This window comes from Arvicanthis niloticus, unplaced genomic scaffold, assembly GCF_011762505.2.
Source record: "Arvicanthis niloticus isolate mArvNil1 unplaced genomic scaffold, mArvNil1.pat.X pat_scaffold_370_arrow_ctg1, whole genome shotgun sequence".
In the NCBI taxonomy this organism is placed as follows: Eukaryota; Metazoa; Chordata; class Mammalia; order Rodentia; family Muridae; genus Arvicanthis; species Arvicanthis niloticus.
In genome coordinates this window covers 43,853-62,380 of record NW_023046021.1, presented here as the reverse complement: position 1 = coordinate 62,380, position 18,528 = coordinate 43,853, and the positions used below count along the sequence as shown (strand labels likewise).

The 18,528-nt window shown below is 47.3% G+C and overlaps 1 protein-coding gene across 4 annotated transcripts; it reads left to right on the top strand.

Annotated features, from left to right (window-relative positions):
- The first annotated feature begins 9,651 nt into the window (after positions 1-9,651).
- On the top strand, positions 9,652-17,386 carry LOC117701983 (H-2 class I histocompatibility antigen, L-D alpha chain-like). 4 transcript variants are annotated; one of them, XR_013070288.1, is made up of 8 exons: positions 9,652-11,197; positions 11,384-11,653; positions 11,846-12,121; positions 13,706-13,981; positions 14,109-14,225; positions 14,406-14,438; positions 14,778-15,702; positions 16,314-17,386. XR_013070288.1 is itself a non-coding variant. In XM_076706350.1 (7 exons), exons 1-7 carry the CDS (start codon positions 11,134-11,136, stop codon positions 14,786-14,788), a joined length of 1,047 nt encoding a protein of 348 aa, XP_076562465.1. In that variant the 5' UTR covers positions 9,652-11,133; the 3' UTR covers positions 14,789-17,386. The 4 variants fall into 4 exon arrangements, 3 of the variants coding, with proteins under 3 accessions (XP_076562465.1, XP_076562467.1, XP_076562466.1); XM_076706350.1 differs by having other exon boundaries at positions 14,778-17,386; XM_076706351.1 differs by having other exon boundaries at positions 9,655-11,197; positions 14,803-17,386.
- Positions 17,387-18,528: the final 1,142 nt, after the last annotated feature.

Sequence of the window (18,528 nt, the reverse complement as noted above, 5' to 3'; positions counted from 1 at the left end):
CTTGCCCTGGAGAAGCACTACAAGGCTGCTAATGTTGACCTGTACAGCTCCTGGTGCCTTCTCTGACCTCCAAGGGCAGCAGGCACCATGTGCTGCACACACCTACACGCAGGCAAAACGCACACTTACATGCAGAAAATAAAATTCATAAATATTTCTGAAAGCTTTAAAGTATATTTGTAGGGTCTCTGATAGCAAGCCTGAGTGTCCATAATATCTGAAGACATTAGACATAACAGTTGCTTTTTCTTGATTATTTTTAAATTATTTATGTATGCATATATTTCAGCCAAAAAGATGGTTAAATAAAGAAGACAAGAAAAATCCAGTGATCTTCTAACAAAACGGCAAGAAGAGGACATGAGAAATGTGAAGTGTAAAAAGATCCACACTTCACACTGTTGTTTGATTCTGAATTGATTTCTCAAACAAAATACTGACTCTGTTTACTCACAATAAGATAATTATTTACAGAGTAATTTGGAGAATCTGGAGAGCTGGCTCAGTGATTCAGAGCACTTGCTGCTCTTATAGAGGACTGGGTTGGGTTCTCAGCACCCACTTGCTGTCTCACAAACACCCATACCTCCAGCCCCAGGGGGTCTGGCACCTCTTCTGATTATCAAGGGCTCCAGTCAAACATACAAAGTAAATATTAAAATATAAAATAAAAAGGATAGCGTTGGAGAGCTGAGAGTGGGAGACAAGGATCGCATTCCACAGGAAGGAACATCTCTCTCCTTTTCTCAGACCACTGCCTTCCTGCCTGCCACCAGGGACACCTAAGCAAGTCCCCACTGCAGTGATGACATGGAGCAGAGGCACAGGTCAGGGTGAGACAGTGAAAGCCACGTGAATCCTGACTGATGGACCTGAGCAGGACTGCACAAGCATGGCACACCAGACAGTGAGGGTACAGAAGGGTTGTCCCAGTGCTCAGCACTGTTGAGTTTGAAGGGACAACAGTGCCATGTGTGTCACCCCTCCACTGCATTTCATGGCCTGTCTGCAAGGACTCCAACAGAAACTTATGTTTCTCTATAAGGTTTTCAGAACAAACAGCAGCCTTCTAGGGCCTATGTAAGCCACAGCTGTACTCTGTGCAAATGGATTGATTATGGAGGACAAACAGCAGCTCTGAGGCAGAAGGCAATATGGACTCACTGTCAGGGGAAAGACAGGCTCAGTGCTTTGTCCTGTGTTAGGAGCCGCGGTGAGCGTGACGACATTCGCCATTACAAGATGGCACGGGCATCCTGTGCTCCCACAAGTAAACAACTAACTGTGCAGGTGCAAAAGGCAAAAGCGCGCCAAGCCACTGCCCATCTCGGGGCGTAATATGGGGTGATGAGTGAACAACCAATCAGAAGTGAACACACCACTCTAGGGTACATATAGCAGTGCCTTTCCTGGGCTTGGGGTCTTCTGCTTCTGCTGATACAAGAATAAGGCCTCGTTGTAGTAACTACCCAAACACTGCCTCACGTGTCTCTTTTGCGGGCGAAGGGGACTCGGAGGGGGCGCGGAATATCTGGTACCGAAACCCGGGAATTTCAAGGCGCCACGGAAACCCCCCGAGATTTGGGGCGTGTTAAAAGACTACAGGATCGAGGTACATCTCTGAGAGATATGTTTGGGGTGGAAGCCTTCATTGCGGGTGGATTCTAACCCATTGCCGCCACTGCACTAGTTGGCCTCTTGTTTGTGTTGCTTTTGCTTTTAGCTTATTTGTGTTGTGGGGATCCAGCTCGCAGCACAGCTATTAGTGCAAGTCAAGAGGTTTCAGGAGAGGTCCACTCCAGTGTATCAGAAACAGAGCATGTTAGCCGGCATCAGGCCAAGGAGCCTGAGGAAAAAGATAGGGCCAAGGAGCCTGGAAAGGAGAAGCAGGCAAAAAAGCCTGGGCAACAGAGATAGGCCAAGGAGCCTGGTCAAAGAAAAGAGTACTCAAAAGGAACAGGGGCAACTGCAGGGCCTGTTAAGGTTAAGGACCCTTCACCGGCTGATGAAGAGAGAGTGGAGGTCAAAAGGACCCCCCTATACCCCATTAAGGAGCTTGCCACCATAGACCTTAGCAGCTCCGAAGAAGAAAGCCTAGAGGAGGAGGCAGCCACCTATGCAAAAAATAACCATTCTGAGATAAGACTAAGAAAGACCTTGAGTCCCTCGGCCCTGCCCTTGCCTCCGGCCTATGCCCCGGGCAGCGTCTCTAATTCATTTCTCAGCCCAGGAGATCGGAGACAGCTACAGCTGGCATTTCCGGTCTTTGAAGGGGCAGAGGGAGCCCGTGTTCATGCCCCAGTAGAGTATAGGCAGGTCAAAGAATTAGCTGAGGCAGTACACACATATGGAATTGGGGCTAATTTTACTGTATCCCAAGTGGAGAGGTTAACTGCAGCTGCTATGATGCCAGGAGACTGGCAGGACACAGTGAAGGCGGTACTTAACAATATGGGCCAATACCTAGAGTGGAAGGCCTTGTGGCACGAGGCACTGCAAGCACAAGCCAGGATTAATGCAAACACTGAGGGACAACAATTATGGACTTTTGACATGCTGGCTGGAGTTGGCGTATACACGAACAACCAGACCACTCATCCCGGGCAGGTCTACGCACAGATAGCATCAGCTGCAATAAAGGCATGGAAGTCTCTCCCTAGGAAGGAAAGCAGTAATCTTTATTTGTCCAAAATAACTCAGGGGACCAGTGAGTCCTTCTCTGACTTTGTGGCCCGCATGACTGAGGCAGCTGGCAGAATCTTTGGGGAACCAGAGCAAGCAATGCCATTAATTGAACAGATGATCTTTGAAAATGCCACAGCTGAATGCCGTGCAGCCATAGCTCCTCGGAGAGCCAAGGGGCTACAAGACTGGTTAAGAGTCTGTTGAGGCTTGGGAGGTCCCCTTATTAATGCCGGACTTGCAGCGGCAAACTTAGAAATGGCTGAAGTCTTCCTTAAGGGTCAGAATCATGGAAATTCACTTCAAAACATATGGCCCGATGCTTTGCCTGTGGGAAGGCGGGACATATGAAGAAAGAGTGCCCAAATAATCAAATACCATCAAAACTGTGCACCAGGTGTGGAAAGGGCTATCATCTGGCTCAGGATTGCCACTCTGTTAGAGATATAAGAGGTCAGATCCTCCCTCCAAATCCCTCAGCCATTAAGGAAGAAAATTTTTCAAAAAACGGATATACGGGCCCAAGATCCCAGGGCCCCAAAAGATATGGGACACTGCTGAACACTCAGGGGACTCTTTTCGCTGCAGAGCCACAAGGGGTTCCGCAGGAATGGACCTCCGTTCCACCTCCCGAGTCCTACTAATGCCACACATGGGGGTGCAGCCGATCCCGGTTGATTATAGAGGCCCCCTGCCAGGGGGAAGTGTCTGCCTTATTTTAGGCCACTCCTCTCTTACTTTAAAAGCGCGCGTGGTACACCCCGGTGTAATAGATCAGGATTATACCGGAGAACTTCAAGTTCTCTGTTCTAGCCCACAAGGCGTATTCTCCATCTCCCCTGGGGACAGGATTGCTCAATTGGTTGTCCTTCCAAGCTTTCATGATTGTTTTCCATCCACCGAGAAGCTTAGAGGTGCTCACAGGCTTGGTTCCTCAGGAACTGACTTCGCTCATCTGGTGGTTGACCTTAAAACTAGACCCACCTTACAGCTAGCAATAGAGGGGAAGAACTTTACTGGAATTCTGGACTCGGGAGCAGATAAAAGTATTATTTCTTCTAATTGGTGGCCTAAGGCATGGCCAGTTACACGATCGTCCCACTCCCTACAAGGATTGGGATATGAGGCCAACCCCGCAGTCAGTTCTCGCTCGTTGACTTGGCAGGCACCAGAAGGTCAAGCAGGAAGTTTTATACCTTATGTGCCTCCTCTCCCTGTCAATCTCTGTGGAAGAGACATCTTACAAGACATAGGGCTAGTTCTGACCAGTGAGTACTCCCCACAAGCTATAAACATTATAAAGAGAATGGGATTCAAAGAAGGGAAGGGTCTTGGCAGGAACGAACAAGGAAGGTTAGATCCCGTCTCACAAGAATCAAACACAGGAAGACGAGGCCTGGGTTTTCCCTAGTTGCCATTGAGGGTTCTATGCCCATACCCTGGCTCACAGAGGAGGCCGTGTGGGTTCCTCAGTGGTCCCTATCCTCTGAAAAATTGGAAGCTGCTACAAAACTAATTAAAGAACAAGTGCAGTTCGGTCATCTAGAACCTTCTACCTCTCCCTGGAATACACCCATATTTGTCATTAAAAAGAAATCCGGAAAGTGGAGACTTTTACATGATTTAAGAGCCATCAATGCACAGATGCGACTATTTGGCTCTGTGCAATGAGGCTTGCCTTTACTCTCTGCCTTGCCTAAACAGTGGAAAATCATAATTATAGATATTAAAGATTGTTTTTTCTCAATTCCTTTGTGTTCAAAGATAGACCAAGATTTGCATTTACACTACCTACTATTTTGAACCTGATAAAAGATATCAGTGGAAAGTTCTGCCTCAGGGCATGGCCAACAGCCCCACTATATGTCAGCTGTATGTACAAATGGCCCTCGAGCCAATTAAGAGACAATTTCCCTCTCTGCTACTGGCCCATTACATAGATGACATTATTATGTGTCATAAGGATTTAAGTACTTTACAGACCTCATACCCCTTATTATTAAACACCTTGGAACAGTGGGGTCTGCATGTTGCTACTGAGAAAGTTCAATTTTCAGAAATTGGCTCCTTTTTAGGGATGGTTATCTATCCAGAAAAGATAATTCCTCAGAAATTGGAGATTCGTAGAGACCATTTACATACTTTGAATGATTTTCAGAAATTATTAGGTGATATAAATTGGTTAAGACCATTTTTAAAAATTCCCTCGGCCGAGCTGAAACCTTTATTTGATATTTTGGAAGGGGATGCTCATATTTCCTCACCAAGGGCCTTAACACCGGCTGTGAGCCGTGCTCTACAAGTAGTAGAAAATGCTTTACAAGATGCCCAGTTGAAACACATAGATGAAACCAAAACCTTTGACTTATGTGTTTTTAAAACTAGATGCTTACCCACCGCTGTATTATGGCAAGAAGGGCCTTTGTTATGGATTCATCCCAATGCTTCTCCCACAAAGATTATTGAAAGGTATCCAGATTCAGTCGCTCAGCTTGCCCTTCGTGGACTAAAAGCAGCCATTACCCATTTTGGAAGGAAGCCTAAGGTTTTGATAGTGCCTTATACTGCCCATCAAGTCCAAATATTAACGGCGACCTCTGATGTTTGGGCAGTGCTGGTTACTTCCTTCAATGGTCAAATAGATAATCATTATCCTAAGCATCCCATCTTACAATTTGCCTTAACTCAAGCTATCATATTTCAACATATTGTGTCTCAGGAGCCACTCCCAGATGGAATGGTAGTTTATACAGATGGGTCAAAAACAGGAGTGGGTGCCTATGTGGTTAATGATAAGGTTACATCCAAACAATACCATGAAACCTCACCTCAAATTGTGGAATGCCTAGTGGTGTCAGAGGTTCTGGAAATCTTTCCAGGTCCCTTAAATATTGTTTCAGATTCCTTCTATGTGGTTAATGCAGTGAAAGCATTAGAAGTTGCTGGGTTAATTAAGACATCTAGCAGACTTGTAGAAGTTTTTCAAAAGATTCAGCTTGCCCTGGCTAAGCGAAGATTCCCTGTCTTTATAACTCATATTAGGGCTCACTCAGGCTTACCGGGACCTATGTCCCGTGGAAATGACCTGGCAGATCGAGCCACAAAGTTGATTGCAATTGCCCTTTCGCCAAAATTGGATTTGGCTAAAGCCTTTCATAAAAGGTTTCATGTGACAGCTGAGACGCTATGATGTCGATTTAACATCACTAGAAAGGAGGCTAGAGATATCGTGACTCAATGCCAAAACTGCTGTCAATTCCTACCTGTTCCCCATACCGGAATTAACCCTCGGGGAATTAGGCCATTACAGATCTGGCAAATGGATGTTACTCACATCCCATCCTTTGGCAAATTACAATATTTGCATGTCTCCATTGATACCTGTTCTGGAGTTATGTTCGCCTCTCCATTGACCGGAGAAAAGGCGGCCCATGTTATTCAACATTGTCTCGAGGTTTGGAGTGCCTGCAGAAAGCCTAAAATCCTTAAAACTGACAATGGACCAGCCTACACTTCTCAAAAATTTCAACTATTTTGTCGCCAAATGGAGGTGACACACCTGACGGGTCTTCCTTACAACCCTCAGGGACAGGGCATCATTGAGCGTGCTCACCGCACCCTTAAAACTTATTTGATAAAACAAAAAGGAGAAGTTGAGGAAGCTCTGCCCACGGTGCCACGGGTTACTGTTTCTCTGGCACTTTTTACTCTCAACTTTTTGAATTTGGACAGTCAGGGCAACATGGCGGCTGATCGCCATTGCCTGGAACCAACTAGGCCAAAAGAAATGATAAAATGAAAAGATGTTTTGACTGGTCAATGGAAAGGGCCCGGATCCTATTTTAATAAGATCCAGGGGAGTGGTTTGTGTTTTTCCACAGGAAGAAGACAACCCATTTTGGCTGCCAGAGTGACTGACGCGGCGACTCGCTGTTCCTGAAAATGACCCCCCGAAGGATTCATCTACAGACGCTCTCAGTTCTCATTTGGACTCTCCTAAATTGGGTTCCTAGTATATATAGTGAATTTAGATGGCTATCCTATCTGCTTTTCCAAAACCTATGCCCTTGCCTTCTTAAAAGGCGCCGCTTCTGCTAAACAGAATTTCTCCTATACCCTTAACTGTAATGCTTCACTCCAGTTTGTGTGTATCCTCCATTTCTTTTCATCTTATCCAACAACTCCTTAAATACTTCTACCTATGTAACTTGCTTTATGTCCCAGTGCCGGTCTGCTCTTGTCTATAAGCAGGCCCTAATAGCCAGTATACCACTATGGATCCCTATCCCCATTCAGACATCTGGGACCTTGATTTTATTTCAACAGAAGAGAGATTTTGATATAACCGCAGCCATTATCACTGCTATTACCATCTCTGCAGCTATAGCTGTGACAGCCGGCATAGCCTTGGCTAATCAAGTTACAGCAGCTACTGTTGTTAATCAAATTTCAGAAAAGACTTCTGAGGCTTTGACCACTCTACAGAAAGTGGATACACACTTGGCATCAGACATTCTGTTGGTCAATCAGAGAGTTGATTTGCTCCAAGCCCATGTAGAACAACTCACAGATGTGGTTCAAATGAGCTGCGTGTCAGCAGCCCCACATCTATGTATTACACCTCTGAGATTTATGAATGATACATTTATTCAAAGCCATAATCTTTCTGCTTATTTACAAGGGAATTGGACTAGGGAGCTGGACCAGATACAGCAGCGATTGCAGATCCGGATTTTGAGCCTTAATGGAACATGAGTGTACCCTGTTACCCCTGGCGATTTTACTTCTTGGCTTACCTCTGCCTTTTCTTTCTTTCTTAAAGGGTGGGGATAGGTCTGTTTGGTGCAGCCCTATGTTGTGGATTAGTGTTCATGTTATGGTTGGTCTGCAAGCTCAGAGCCCAACAAAAACGTGACAAGGTTGCTATCGCCCAAGCACTAGTAGCCTTGAGCAAGGATCTTCCCCTGAAATTTGGCTATCAATGCTAAGAAAGTATCTGATGACTGAGACCCTCAGTTGATGCACCCCAAGGGTTCAGCCCATTGCACTGGGTCGATGAGAGGTCTAAGTCTAGCCAGCTCTTGCCTGAATAACTGTGGTACTTGAATATTTGGAGGTGTTTGTGAGTGGGTACTCGACAGGGAATGTTCCACGAGTGTGGATAGATTTCCTGAAAGTATGCCTGATTGCACAAAGGTTTGATGCCAAAACCTCCTCTCTGCGCACGGACGGCCACCGGGCACTCCAGAGTGGAGGTTCCCTTTCCCCAACAAAAAGGCATCGAGATGGGTATGGGAAGTATTACTCATTGCACGACGACAAGAGAAGAAACCCATTACAATATCTCATTTTGCACAGGGGATCAGGCCTCTGCTTTCCCTCACTGAGTTGGTGCCGTGCTTGATAGACAAAAGGCTGTTCCATCTTAATAAAATTGAAAGGGGGAGATGTTAGGAGCCGAGTTGAGCGTGACAGCATTCGCCATTACAAGATGGCACGGGCATCCTGTGCTCCCACAAGTAAACAACTAACTGCGCAGGTGCAAAAGGCAAAAGCACGCCAAGCCACTGCCCATCCCGGGGCGTAATATGGGGTGATGAGTGAACAGCCAATCATAAGTGAACACACCACTCTAGGGTACATATAGCAGTGCCTTTCCTGGGCTTGGGGTCTTCTGCTTCTGCTGATACAAGAATAAAGCCTCATTGTAGTAACTACCCAAACACTGCCTCACGTGTCTCTTTCGCAGGCGAAGGGGACTCGGAGGGGGCGCGGAATAGTCCTGCCCATGGCTTCCCAGGATCCTGGGTCAGCATCCCTGTGGTTGGAACACAGGCAAAAGCAGGGAGTCATGGAGGCTCACTCTCAGGTGTCCTTGCAAGCTGGAGTCAAAAAGACAGGACCAATGCCATGGTTATGGCTGCCCCTGTGGGAATTCCACAAATGAGACTCTGAAAGCATCTGTGTGGGAGATCAGCCCACATCTTGTTTGTGAAGACTCTGGAGTGGCACATCATTGGTCCTAAACCCACTGCTGGGAACTGGGATGGTGCGGTTGCCATGCCAACGTGAATGCCAAGGCCAAGTGTAAGGAATGTGGCCTGAAATACACAGAAGGAGGCCATGGTATTGAGAGCCTTGGTGCCACTTCTAGGAATTTGGCATTTGTCACTGGGCTTAGACAACTATGTAGGCTCAGGTAAGAACATTAGAAACAGTGACCATGGAGCTTTGCTTACTAATTTGCTTAATTATTACCTTGTGTCATCTCTTGGCTTACTAATTTGCTTGATTCCTTTGGCTTTGACCTAAGAACTGACCATGTGTTTTTGGATGTACCTGTGATGATATAAAAGCAGGCTGGAGAAAAATAAAGCTGCTTCAACCTCAGCACTGGCTGCAGTCATGTTATAGTGTTGTCTAATTGTCTTTTTCTTTTTAATAGCCAATGCATAGGACCTGGTGAAGAAAATGATTGACAGGTGTTTCAGGAAATGCATCTGGAATCCTGGGGCATTTTGGATAACTTGGAGCAGAAATGTATCACTATGTGCATAGACCACTACATGTGCCTTGAACACTGTGAACTATGCCTACAACTCTCGAATGCAGAGGTAATAAGACAACATGTGACCAAGACCTGTGCCTCAGGACACTCAGAAGAGACCAAGAACCAGTGTGGGTGCAGGGATCTGGCTGCCTCCACTGAACTGTGACCTCAGGATAGCAGGCCAGTAAATCTCTGCTGGGAGGGGTGGGCGATGGGGCACTCCCACTGTTCCCAGTGTCTCTCCCTTGGTGTGCAGATAGAGGTGTGAGCTCCCACTGTTCCTCCACCACACCTTTCCTCTGCCATCTTGGACTCAAACCCTCTGAGACTAGAGAACAGATTAAACATATTTATAAGTTGCTGTGGGTCACAGTGTCTTATCATAGTCATTAAAATGTTACTGAAGCCAGGTGTGATGACACAGGTCTTTAATCCCAGCATTCAGGATTCAGAGACAGGTGGAACTCTGTGAGTTCAAGGCCAGCCTTGTCTACATGGTGAGTTCCAAGACAGCCAGAGCCATGCAGACAGACCTTGTCTCAAAACAGACTAAAATAAGAAGCAAAGTAACAGAGACAGATGCTTTCTGTGGAGCTGCCTAAGGCCAGCTGCATCCTTAGGTTAGTCAGGGTGAAACCTAAGAGCATTAAGTTCCCAGGGAAACAGAGAAGAGGTCAGGTCAAACTCCACACAATCAAAACCTGTATAAATTTAATCTTTCCCCACACTGCTGATCAAGGCTGATACCTCACATCACCAGTGTGTACTCTCTGGCATGAGAATCATCTTTCTTCCAGTGTCCACACTACACAGGCCTGAGGAACTGTGGAGCCAACTCGGTTATCAGATCCATTCTCCCACACAGCTGTGACATTCATGTCCCTCACCTCATCAGCTCATAGTGTGAGTGAAGGTCAGAGAGAGAGTGAGAGGGTCAGAGATCACATAACTTCTACCACACTATCATCATTATTCTGTGTTATAGTTACAGTTTCTCTCCTACAGTGAGTGAGTCACTAAAGCAACTGTACCATGGTAGTGCAGACACAGGGCAAGTGCAGTGTAGACAAGGACCAATGCCTGCTGTCTGTGGTCTCCACAGGGGTTTCATTCCAGTGGACAAGGGGGTCTGCTTTGCTAAGACAAAGGTCCACATGGAAAAACCCAGGACTAGGAACGGAGATCTTTGTAAAACACACCCACCTGGAGCTACAGATACTTCATCTGTGAGGAAACAGGAGGAGTCTGAGTCTCAGTCCAAGGTTAAGGAGACAGGATCCTGAGGGAAGAGGCAAAGCCTCCTCTTTACAGATGAGAGTCACTCAGGCCTGGAAGTGTGAGCCACTCTCTCCAGGTGAACAGAGCCTGGTCTCTGTGGGGTCCCTGTGGGACTTGCAGGCCAGAGCTTCTGCTTTAAGGAGAAGCATCTCTCCACTGTATCCTCAACCACTTGTGTCACCATTGTATTTCCAGAAATGTCCTTTCTTCTAGGAGACTCCAGGGTCTCACTTCTGAAGAGAAGGAGGAGAAAGGATGAAAGAGAGGACACAGAGAGTCTGGCCTGCAGGTCTCTCCTGGTGTCCAGACAGCTTTTGGTCAGAACTCAGAGACACCATGACAAACAGCGCTCTGTACACAGCACAGGGTTTGGGCAAAGTCTTAGTCTCCAGGCGGTGAGGTCAGGGGTGGGGAAGCCCAGGGCTGGGGATTCCCCATCTCCCCAGTTTCACTTCTGCTCCTACTGGGTCAGGTTCTTCTGCCCAGACACTGAGGACATGCTGGGAGTTCTCACCCCCATTGTGTGAAGCAAATCCGGGGAACCAATCAGTGTCACCTCTGGCACTGGTTAAGAGTCCATGCAGCCCTAGGGACTCAGACACACCGGATCTCAGTTGGGGGCGATGGCGCCGCGCACACTGATCCTGCTGCTGGCGGCTGCCCTGGCCCTGACCCAGACCCGCGCGGGTGAGTGCGGGGTCGGGAGGGAAACGGGCTCTGCGGGGAGGAGCGGGGGCGACACCGAGGAAGCCCACCCCACCCTCTGCCCCTTCTCCACCCGCATCCGGAGCCCTGCGCCCTGCTTTCTCCTGGCCTGCTGACCGGCTCGGGGTCCCAGGAGGAGGTCGGGGTCTCACCGCGAGCCGCCCCCAGGCTCACACTCGCTGCTGTATTTCGAGACCTTTGTGTCCCGGCCCGGCCTCGGGAAACCACGGTTCATCTCTGTCGGCTACGTGGACGACACGCAGTTCCTGTGCTTCGACAGCGACTCGGAGAATCCAAGATATGAGCCGCGCGCGCCGTGGGTGGAGCAGGAGGGGCCGGAGTATTGGGACTGGAACACACGGAGAGCCAAGAACGCAGAGAAGATTTTCCGAGTGAGCCTGAGGACCCTCTTCCGCTACTACAACCAGAGCGAGGACGGTGAGTGACCCCAGGTCGGAGATCAGGACTCTTCCAAGTCCCGTCCGACACAGGGGCTGCAGAAATCCCAGGTCACAGGTCCAAGGTTCAGTAGCAGAACCAACCCGGAACCGGTTTCCTTTCCAGTTTGGAAGAGTCTGGGGGAGGGCGGAGCCGGGGCTGTTGGACTGGGCTGAACACAAGGTCCCGCAGGTTCTCATGCGGTCCAGCACATGTATGGCTGTGACGTGGGGTCGGACGGGAGGCTCCTCCGCGGGTACATGCAGCTCGCCTACGATGGCCGCGATTACATCGCCCTGAACAAAGACCTGAAAACGTGGACGGCTGCGGACATGGCAGCACAAATCACCCGACGCAAGTGGGAGCAGACTGCTGAAGCAGAGATACACAGGGCCTACCTGGAGGGCGAGTGCGTGGAGTCGCTCCTCAGATACCTGGAGCTCGGGAAGGAGACGCTGCTGAGCACAGGTTCTGGGGCCCCAGGCAGCTCCTCCCTTTGCCCTCGGGCTGGGGCTCAGTCCTGGGGAAGAAGAAACCCTCAGCTGTGGTCATGCTCCTGTCTCAGAGGGGAGAGAGTGTCCCTGGTCTCCTGACCCTCATCACAGTCACTGCACTGACTCTCCCAGGTCTCAGCCTTCTCCCTGGACAGTCCCCAGTCTGTCTCAGGAGGGAGGGAGAGAATTTCATAATATAATAATAGTGGATCCCTGTTGTCAGCCATGGCTTCTCCCGGGCCTGGTTTTCTGCCCACACCCACTGTCTGTGGACACTGACTCCTGTGTAGCTGAGTGTGTCAACCCTTACACCTCAGGACTGGAAGTCTCCTTTACCTGATGGGAGACATGGACTCCTCTACACAAAGGCTGGTTCTCCAGTTTCTAGAACTTTCCAAATAATACATTCTCGCAGATCCCTGCTCTCTGTGGGGTTTGCATGCCTTCAACAACCCAATTCCATCTATTCCTACAGTGCTGCATGGTCACAGGAGCTCTTATGGGGTACCCTGGAGGAATATAAACTGTGGATTTTTTTTTCTTTTTTCTCTTTTGTTTTCCCTTTTCTTTCTTTCTTTCTTTCTTTCTTTCTTCCTTCCTTCTTTTCTTTCTTTTTTATTTACCTTTTTTTGAAGGCATTATTTTGTTTCTAGTCAGTTTTTGTCTGCACTGGAGTGATCCTGTTTCTCTATGCCCTTGTATTATCATTTGTATCAGTCTCCACAGGTGCCAGTGGAAACTGCTAATCTGGATAATTAGACAAGTTAAATCAGGGTTCTCATTAAAGGAGAGATTCTTGTGAGCTTACATTGTTTCCAGTCAGAACTAAACATCCAGATCCCTCCTGCTCTTCCTCTGCCCCCACAAGTTACAGTGCTCTCCCAAGTGAATCAGGAATTGGACTCTCTGGGAGACAGGGTCTTCTGCAATCCAGGGCTGGAATGAGAGGGAAGATCCACACACCCTGTGAGCCCTCTGAGTTCCAGTGAGTGCTGCACTGGGGTCCACAGCACACTCCAGGGATCCTGTGTAATGTACCTGTATCTTGTCACCCCATAGGCAGGGCCAGGGAATCATTTTCTCTGGCTGAGTGTCAGAGATTCACTACATTTCTGCTACACACTGTGTGATGGCTGTTCACTTGGACTGACAGTTATGCTGGTCAGCAAGATGACCACAGTGGTTGAGTTTCAGTGGTGGCAACCTACCAGTAGCACATGACCATAATTTATAATTTAGACATGAACTCAAACACATAAAATTACTTATTTTGCATTCCATTGTCCATGCCATGACTACCTATTTCATGCTATAGAACATCACACAAGGACGGCCATGTTGGCCCATGGGCATGTGTGATTCCCTCTTAGCTCCTGAGTCCCCAGGAAAATGTGCAGTTCTGTCATGAGGTGACCAGCTCTACCTGCAGGTCACTAGTGCAATGACAGTTGAAGTGTCAGACAGACACATAGTTCAGTGTCATCATTGATTTAACTGTGTCTTCTACAGTTTTCAGTTTGTCTTGTTAATTGTGGAATGGCTTACATCTTCTACACAGATCCCCCAAAGGCACATGTGACCCATCACCCCAGATCTGAAGGTGGAGTCACTCTGAGGTGCTGGGCCCTGGGCTTCTACCCTGCTGACATCACCTTGACCTGGCAGTTGAATGGGGAGGACCTGACCCAGGACATGCAGCTTGTGGAGACCAGGCCTTCAGGGGATGGAACCTTCCAGAAGTGGGCATCTGTGGTGGTGCCTCTTGGGAAAGAGCAGAGTTACACATGCCATATGAAACATGAGGGGCTGCCTGAGCCCCTCATCCTGAGATGGGGTAAGGAGGGTGTGGGTGCAGAGATGGAGTGAAGGAAAGCTGGAGCCTTCTGCAGACCCTGAGCTGGTCAGGGCTGAGAGATGGGGTCATGACTCTCACCTTCATTTCCTGTCCCTGTCCTTCCCAGAGCCTCCTCCATCCACTGACTCTAACATGGGGATCATTGCTGTTCTGGTTGTCCTTGGAGCTGTGGCCATCATTGGAGGTGTGATGGCTTTTTTGATGAAGAGAAAGAGAAACACAGGTAGGAAAGGGCAGGGTCTGAGTTTTCTCTCAGCCTCCTTTAGAAGTGTGCTCTGCTCATTAATGGGAAACACACCCACACCCCACATTGCTACTGTCTCCAGTGTGGGTCCTCTCTCAGTTCTGGAAACTTCCTAGAGTTTGACTCTTCCTTGAACTCTCACAGCTTTCCTTCTCACAGGTGGAACAGGAGGAGTCTATGCTCTGGCTCCAGGTAAGTGTGGGGGCCGGATTGTCCTGAGGTGATTAGAGTGAAGCTTGAGATGGTGGGGAGTTCTGGTAACCCATGATAGCTTCTTTAGAGAAATCTCTGGGGGCCTGTGCTGTACCTTGATGTGTGTGTGTGTGTGTGTGTGTGTGTGTGTGTGTGTGTGTGCATGTTTTGTTTTACCCTATACAGGGACAACTCCCAGACCTCTGATGTGTTCCCCAGATTGTAAAGGTGACACTCTGGGGCCTGATTGGGGAGGGGCAATGTGGACATGATTGGGTTTCAGGAGGTCCCAGAATCTCCTGTGAGTGATTCGTGGTTGTTGGAATGTTTTCTTCACAGTGATGTCTTGACTCTCATTCTCTAGTATGAAGACAGCAGCCTGGCGTGGACTGAGTGACAGATGGTGTTTGATGTTCCCTGTGATTTTATGGGCTCAATGTAAAGAACTGTGGAGCCCAGTCTGCCCTGCACACCACAACCCTGTGGCTGCACTGCCCTATGTTCCCTTCCTCAGCCAACCTTCCTGGGCTGAAGTAGAAACTAAGGATTCTTTATAACGTTGGTTGGATGGTGTTTTGCTCATGCAGACATGTGAAATATTAAAGTGGATACAGGTGTGAAAGGCTAAGCCTGATTCGTGAAGGAACATTTTGCTGAAGCAGGAGAGAGGATGTTCTGCTAAAGCAAGCACATGAAAGGACAAGGGATGAAGGATTCTTTGGTAAGGACACACTTATATTGGTCTGCCTTACATTGTGTAGTTGAACTTCATTTGCCAGAGTGTCATAGAGAGAAGCCCACCAAAAACCTTCTGGAGGTGTGCTGCAGTTTGCTGCTGCCTCCAAGGACTCAGGCTGATTGAATGCTTGTGCTGAGGCAAGACCCGTGGAGCACACGAGATGTTTGGAGGGTTTAAACAGGACTCCATGGAGTGACAGGGACAGAGCTTGGCTTCCTGGTACTGCTGGCTGTGCAACACTTGTGGGTCTTGCCTCTTCACTGATCTTCCCTTTTCTGAGAGAGGCACAGCTGAGAACTTCTCCTGCTGTTCCTGTTGGGTCCTCCTGCTGACTGGAGCCAAGGCTTGGCTGTCTCTGCTAGATTGTGTCACAGATGTGGCAAACCAGAGTCTATCAAACCAGACTGCTGGTGTATCCATGAGGCGTTTGTGAGTGGATGGAGCTGCCACTGGTGACCTGTGAACTGAACTGCTGATTTCCAGACAACACAGATGGGAGTTGCTCCGAAGAACCTTTCTAAACAGGTTCACTTATCCTCCCAACCCCCTGTATTCTTTCTTTTCCACTATTTCTGGTGTGTGGTGGGTTACAAGGAAAGTTAACGTTTTTAAGAACCATCATTAAAACTAGGATTTGAAAAAATTAAAGTTATACTGGAATAAGAGGACAAAAGGGTAGATTGTTGAATATAATTTAGACTAAAGAGTCTAGTCTCAAATATTTTACATTGGTTTGGATTTTTGTATATTGAGAGAAATTTATGCTTATATTTTGCTACAACATACTGTATATGTGCTTCATCTCTTGTTTACAGTATTGTACCTATGTGACTCATTTTATAATGTAATGCAAAGTTCTAGTCCTTGAAAGTCACTATTGCAAAGAATTCAAGATAATTAAGAAATGCAAGTGGATAGTCAGTCAACCAAATTCATGGACATGTCAGGTACTAGTTATGTTAATTACAAAATTAAGCTTTCTTTGGCCTCTTGTAGCTGTTTCCAAAGTTGAACAGATAGTAGATAGCTGGAAACAAGTGACATCTGCCTATTCTGATATACTGTGGAGAGATAGGTGGTCTTTGAAAATCTCCGAGATCTACAGGATATGGCATTTAAAAATGTTTTATTAACAGGAGGCTTTCCACAACAATGAGACAGGACTGTGCCTGGCAGCACCCCTGTGAAGGTTTCCCTCTGCTCACCTAGGGAGTGGCACTATTAGAAGGTGTGGCCCTGTTGGAGTAGGTGTGTCACTGTGAGTGTGGGCTTTAAGACCCTCATCCTAGCTGCTTGGAAGTCAGTATTCTGCTAGCAGCCTTCAGATGAAGATGTAGAACTCTCAGCTCTCATGCCTGCCTGGATGCCACCATGTTCCCTCCTTGATAATGGACTGAACCTCTGAACCTGTAAGTCAGACCCAATTAAATGTTGTCATTTATAAGATTTGCCTTGGTCATGGTGTCTATTCACAGCAGTAAAACCCTAACTAAGACAGAAATTGGTACCAGTGACTGGGGGTATCCCTGTGATAGGCCTGACCATGCTTTTGTTTGGAAGAATGTGGATTTGGGGACTTTGGATTTGGAAAGCAGTGGAATGTTTTAAATGTTTTAAATGGGGCTTAATGGGCTAACCTAGTAGGATTATGGAAGACTTTCTTACTGAGAGTGATTTGAATTGTGCAGGACCTGGCCCAAGGGGTTTCAGTGGAGAATTTCAGTATGTGACCTAGAGACTGTTTCTGTGGTATTTTGGTGAAGAATGTGGTTACTTTTTTCTCTTGTTGGAAGAGTCTGCCTGAGGCTAAGGTAAAGAGACTTGGATTAATTACATTGACAAAGGACGTCTCAGAAATGCCCATCATAGACTTTCTTCTCTGGTTAAATCTCATGAGGATCATTTTAAACAAGTGAGGCAAGGTGAGAAAGGAATAATATAAAATATATGGTTCCAATATTAAAGGGGCCCCAGGAACTGAAATGAAGCTGACTCCTGTGTTCAAGAATATTAAATTGAATTAAGGGAGTTTTGACCTTGTGGCAAAAATAAGGGAGTAAAGACATGGAAAGATTTCACACAGCTAAATTTAGACCTAAGCTCAGTACTACAATTGTTTAATCTCAGCAAGCAAAGACAAGCAAATCTCTGAGTTCAAGGCCAGCCTAGAACAGAGCAATTCTAGGTAAAAAAAAAAAAAAAAAACAAACTTATATCCAGGTTTGGTGGCCCACACCTTTAATTCCTGGAGACAGGCATGTAGATCTCTTGAGTTCAAGGTCAATCTACAAGGCAAGTTCCAGGACAGCCTAGCTTAGGTAGAGAAGAAACAGGAAAACAGAAAGCTGATGATAAATGTGATAGAACAAGGGGCCATGTTTCATCCCCAGCAAGCAGCAGAACTTGGCAGCCGTGATCACGTGGCTCTTGCTTTTGAGCCCAGAATAGAAGGAGCTACTGGGACAATTCATGTTGATTAACTGGAGTTAAGAAACTAGTAGTGATTATGTAGAGACCAGCATAACTGCGGTGAAATCTTCTACAAAGTGTTTTCTGAGAGCACAAAAAGCTGTGTTCCCGAGATAGTCAGGGTTGTACCTTCTGCTGCAGCTATACTTGGTAATGTGTAAGAGTCACCCAGGCATCCTGGTGTTGAAGGGATGAAGGTGTCATGAACAGCTGAGGCTTAGCACTGTGAGAGGCCTTTGGTGAAGGTGCAGCCCCAGTTGCAGTTGACGCCCTAGGACTGAAGGCTTCATGCAAAGGATTTGAGGCTTGGCACCATGAAGAGAGCCTATGAGAGGCTGTTGGTGAAGCCTACTTGCAGCAGAAGACCCCAGTGTATTGGAGATGCCAGTATCATAGGATGATCACCAAGAACAGCAGCAGCAGTGGAACAGATCAACCTGAGCTTAGAGTTCTACAGAGGGCAGAGCTGGATGCTAGACCTTTGGAGGAGCCCAGAAGATCATGTGTGGATCTCAGACATTAAAAGGAGAAGCTATAACACTGAAGCTGCCTTGGAGACCCCAAGATGTTCAAGATGCTAGAGCCCTGGTCTATCTGCTGAGAAAAGCTGCTAACAGGGAGTGGAACCAGCCCAGGTGAAAGAAGTTTGTTGCAGTCAACAAAGATGAAAAAGAGGAGTTGGAGATCTGAAGACCGCTTTGACATCAGACATAGAGATGCAGAGTTTGGGGTTTGTGCAGCTGGTTTCCTGTCTTGCTTTGGGGATTACAATTAAGTGATTGGATGAATCTCAGAAGAGACTGTGAACTTTGGACTTTTAACACTGTTGAGACTGCTATAGAATACAGGGACTTTTCAAGTTAGACTAAATGTATTTTGCAT

Coding starts and splice junctions, on each gene's coding strand:
- LOC117701983 (XM_076706350.1), top strand. CDS start 11,134: ATGGCGCCGCGCACACTGATCCTGCTGCTGGCGGCTGCCCTGGCCCTG. Junction 11,198..11,383: donor CCTGACCCAGACCCGCGCGG/GTGAGTGCGGGG, acceptor AGCCGCCCCCAG/GCTCACACTCGCTGCTGTAT. Junction 11,654..11,845: donor CTACAACCAGAGCGAGGACG/GTGAGTGACCCC, acceptor AAGGTCCCGCAG/GTTCTCATGCGGTCCAGCAC.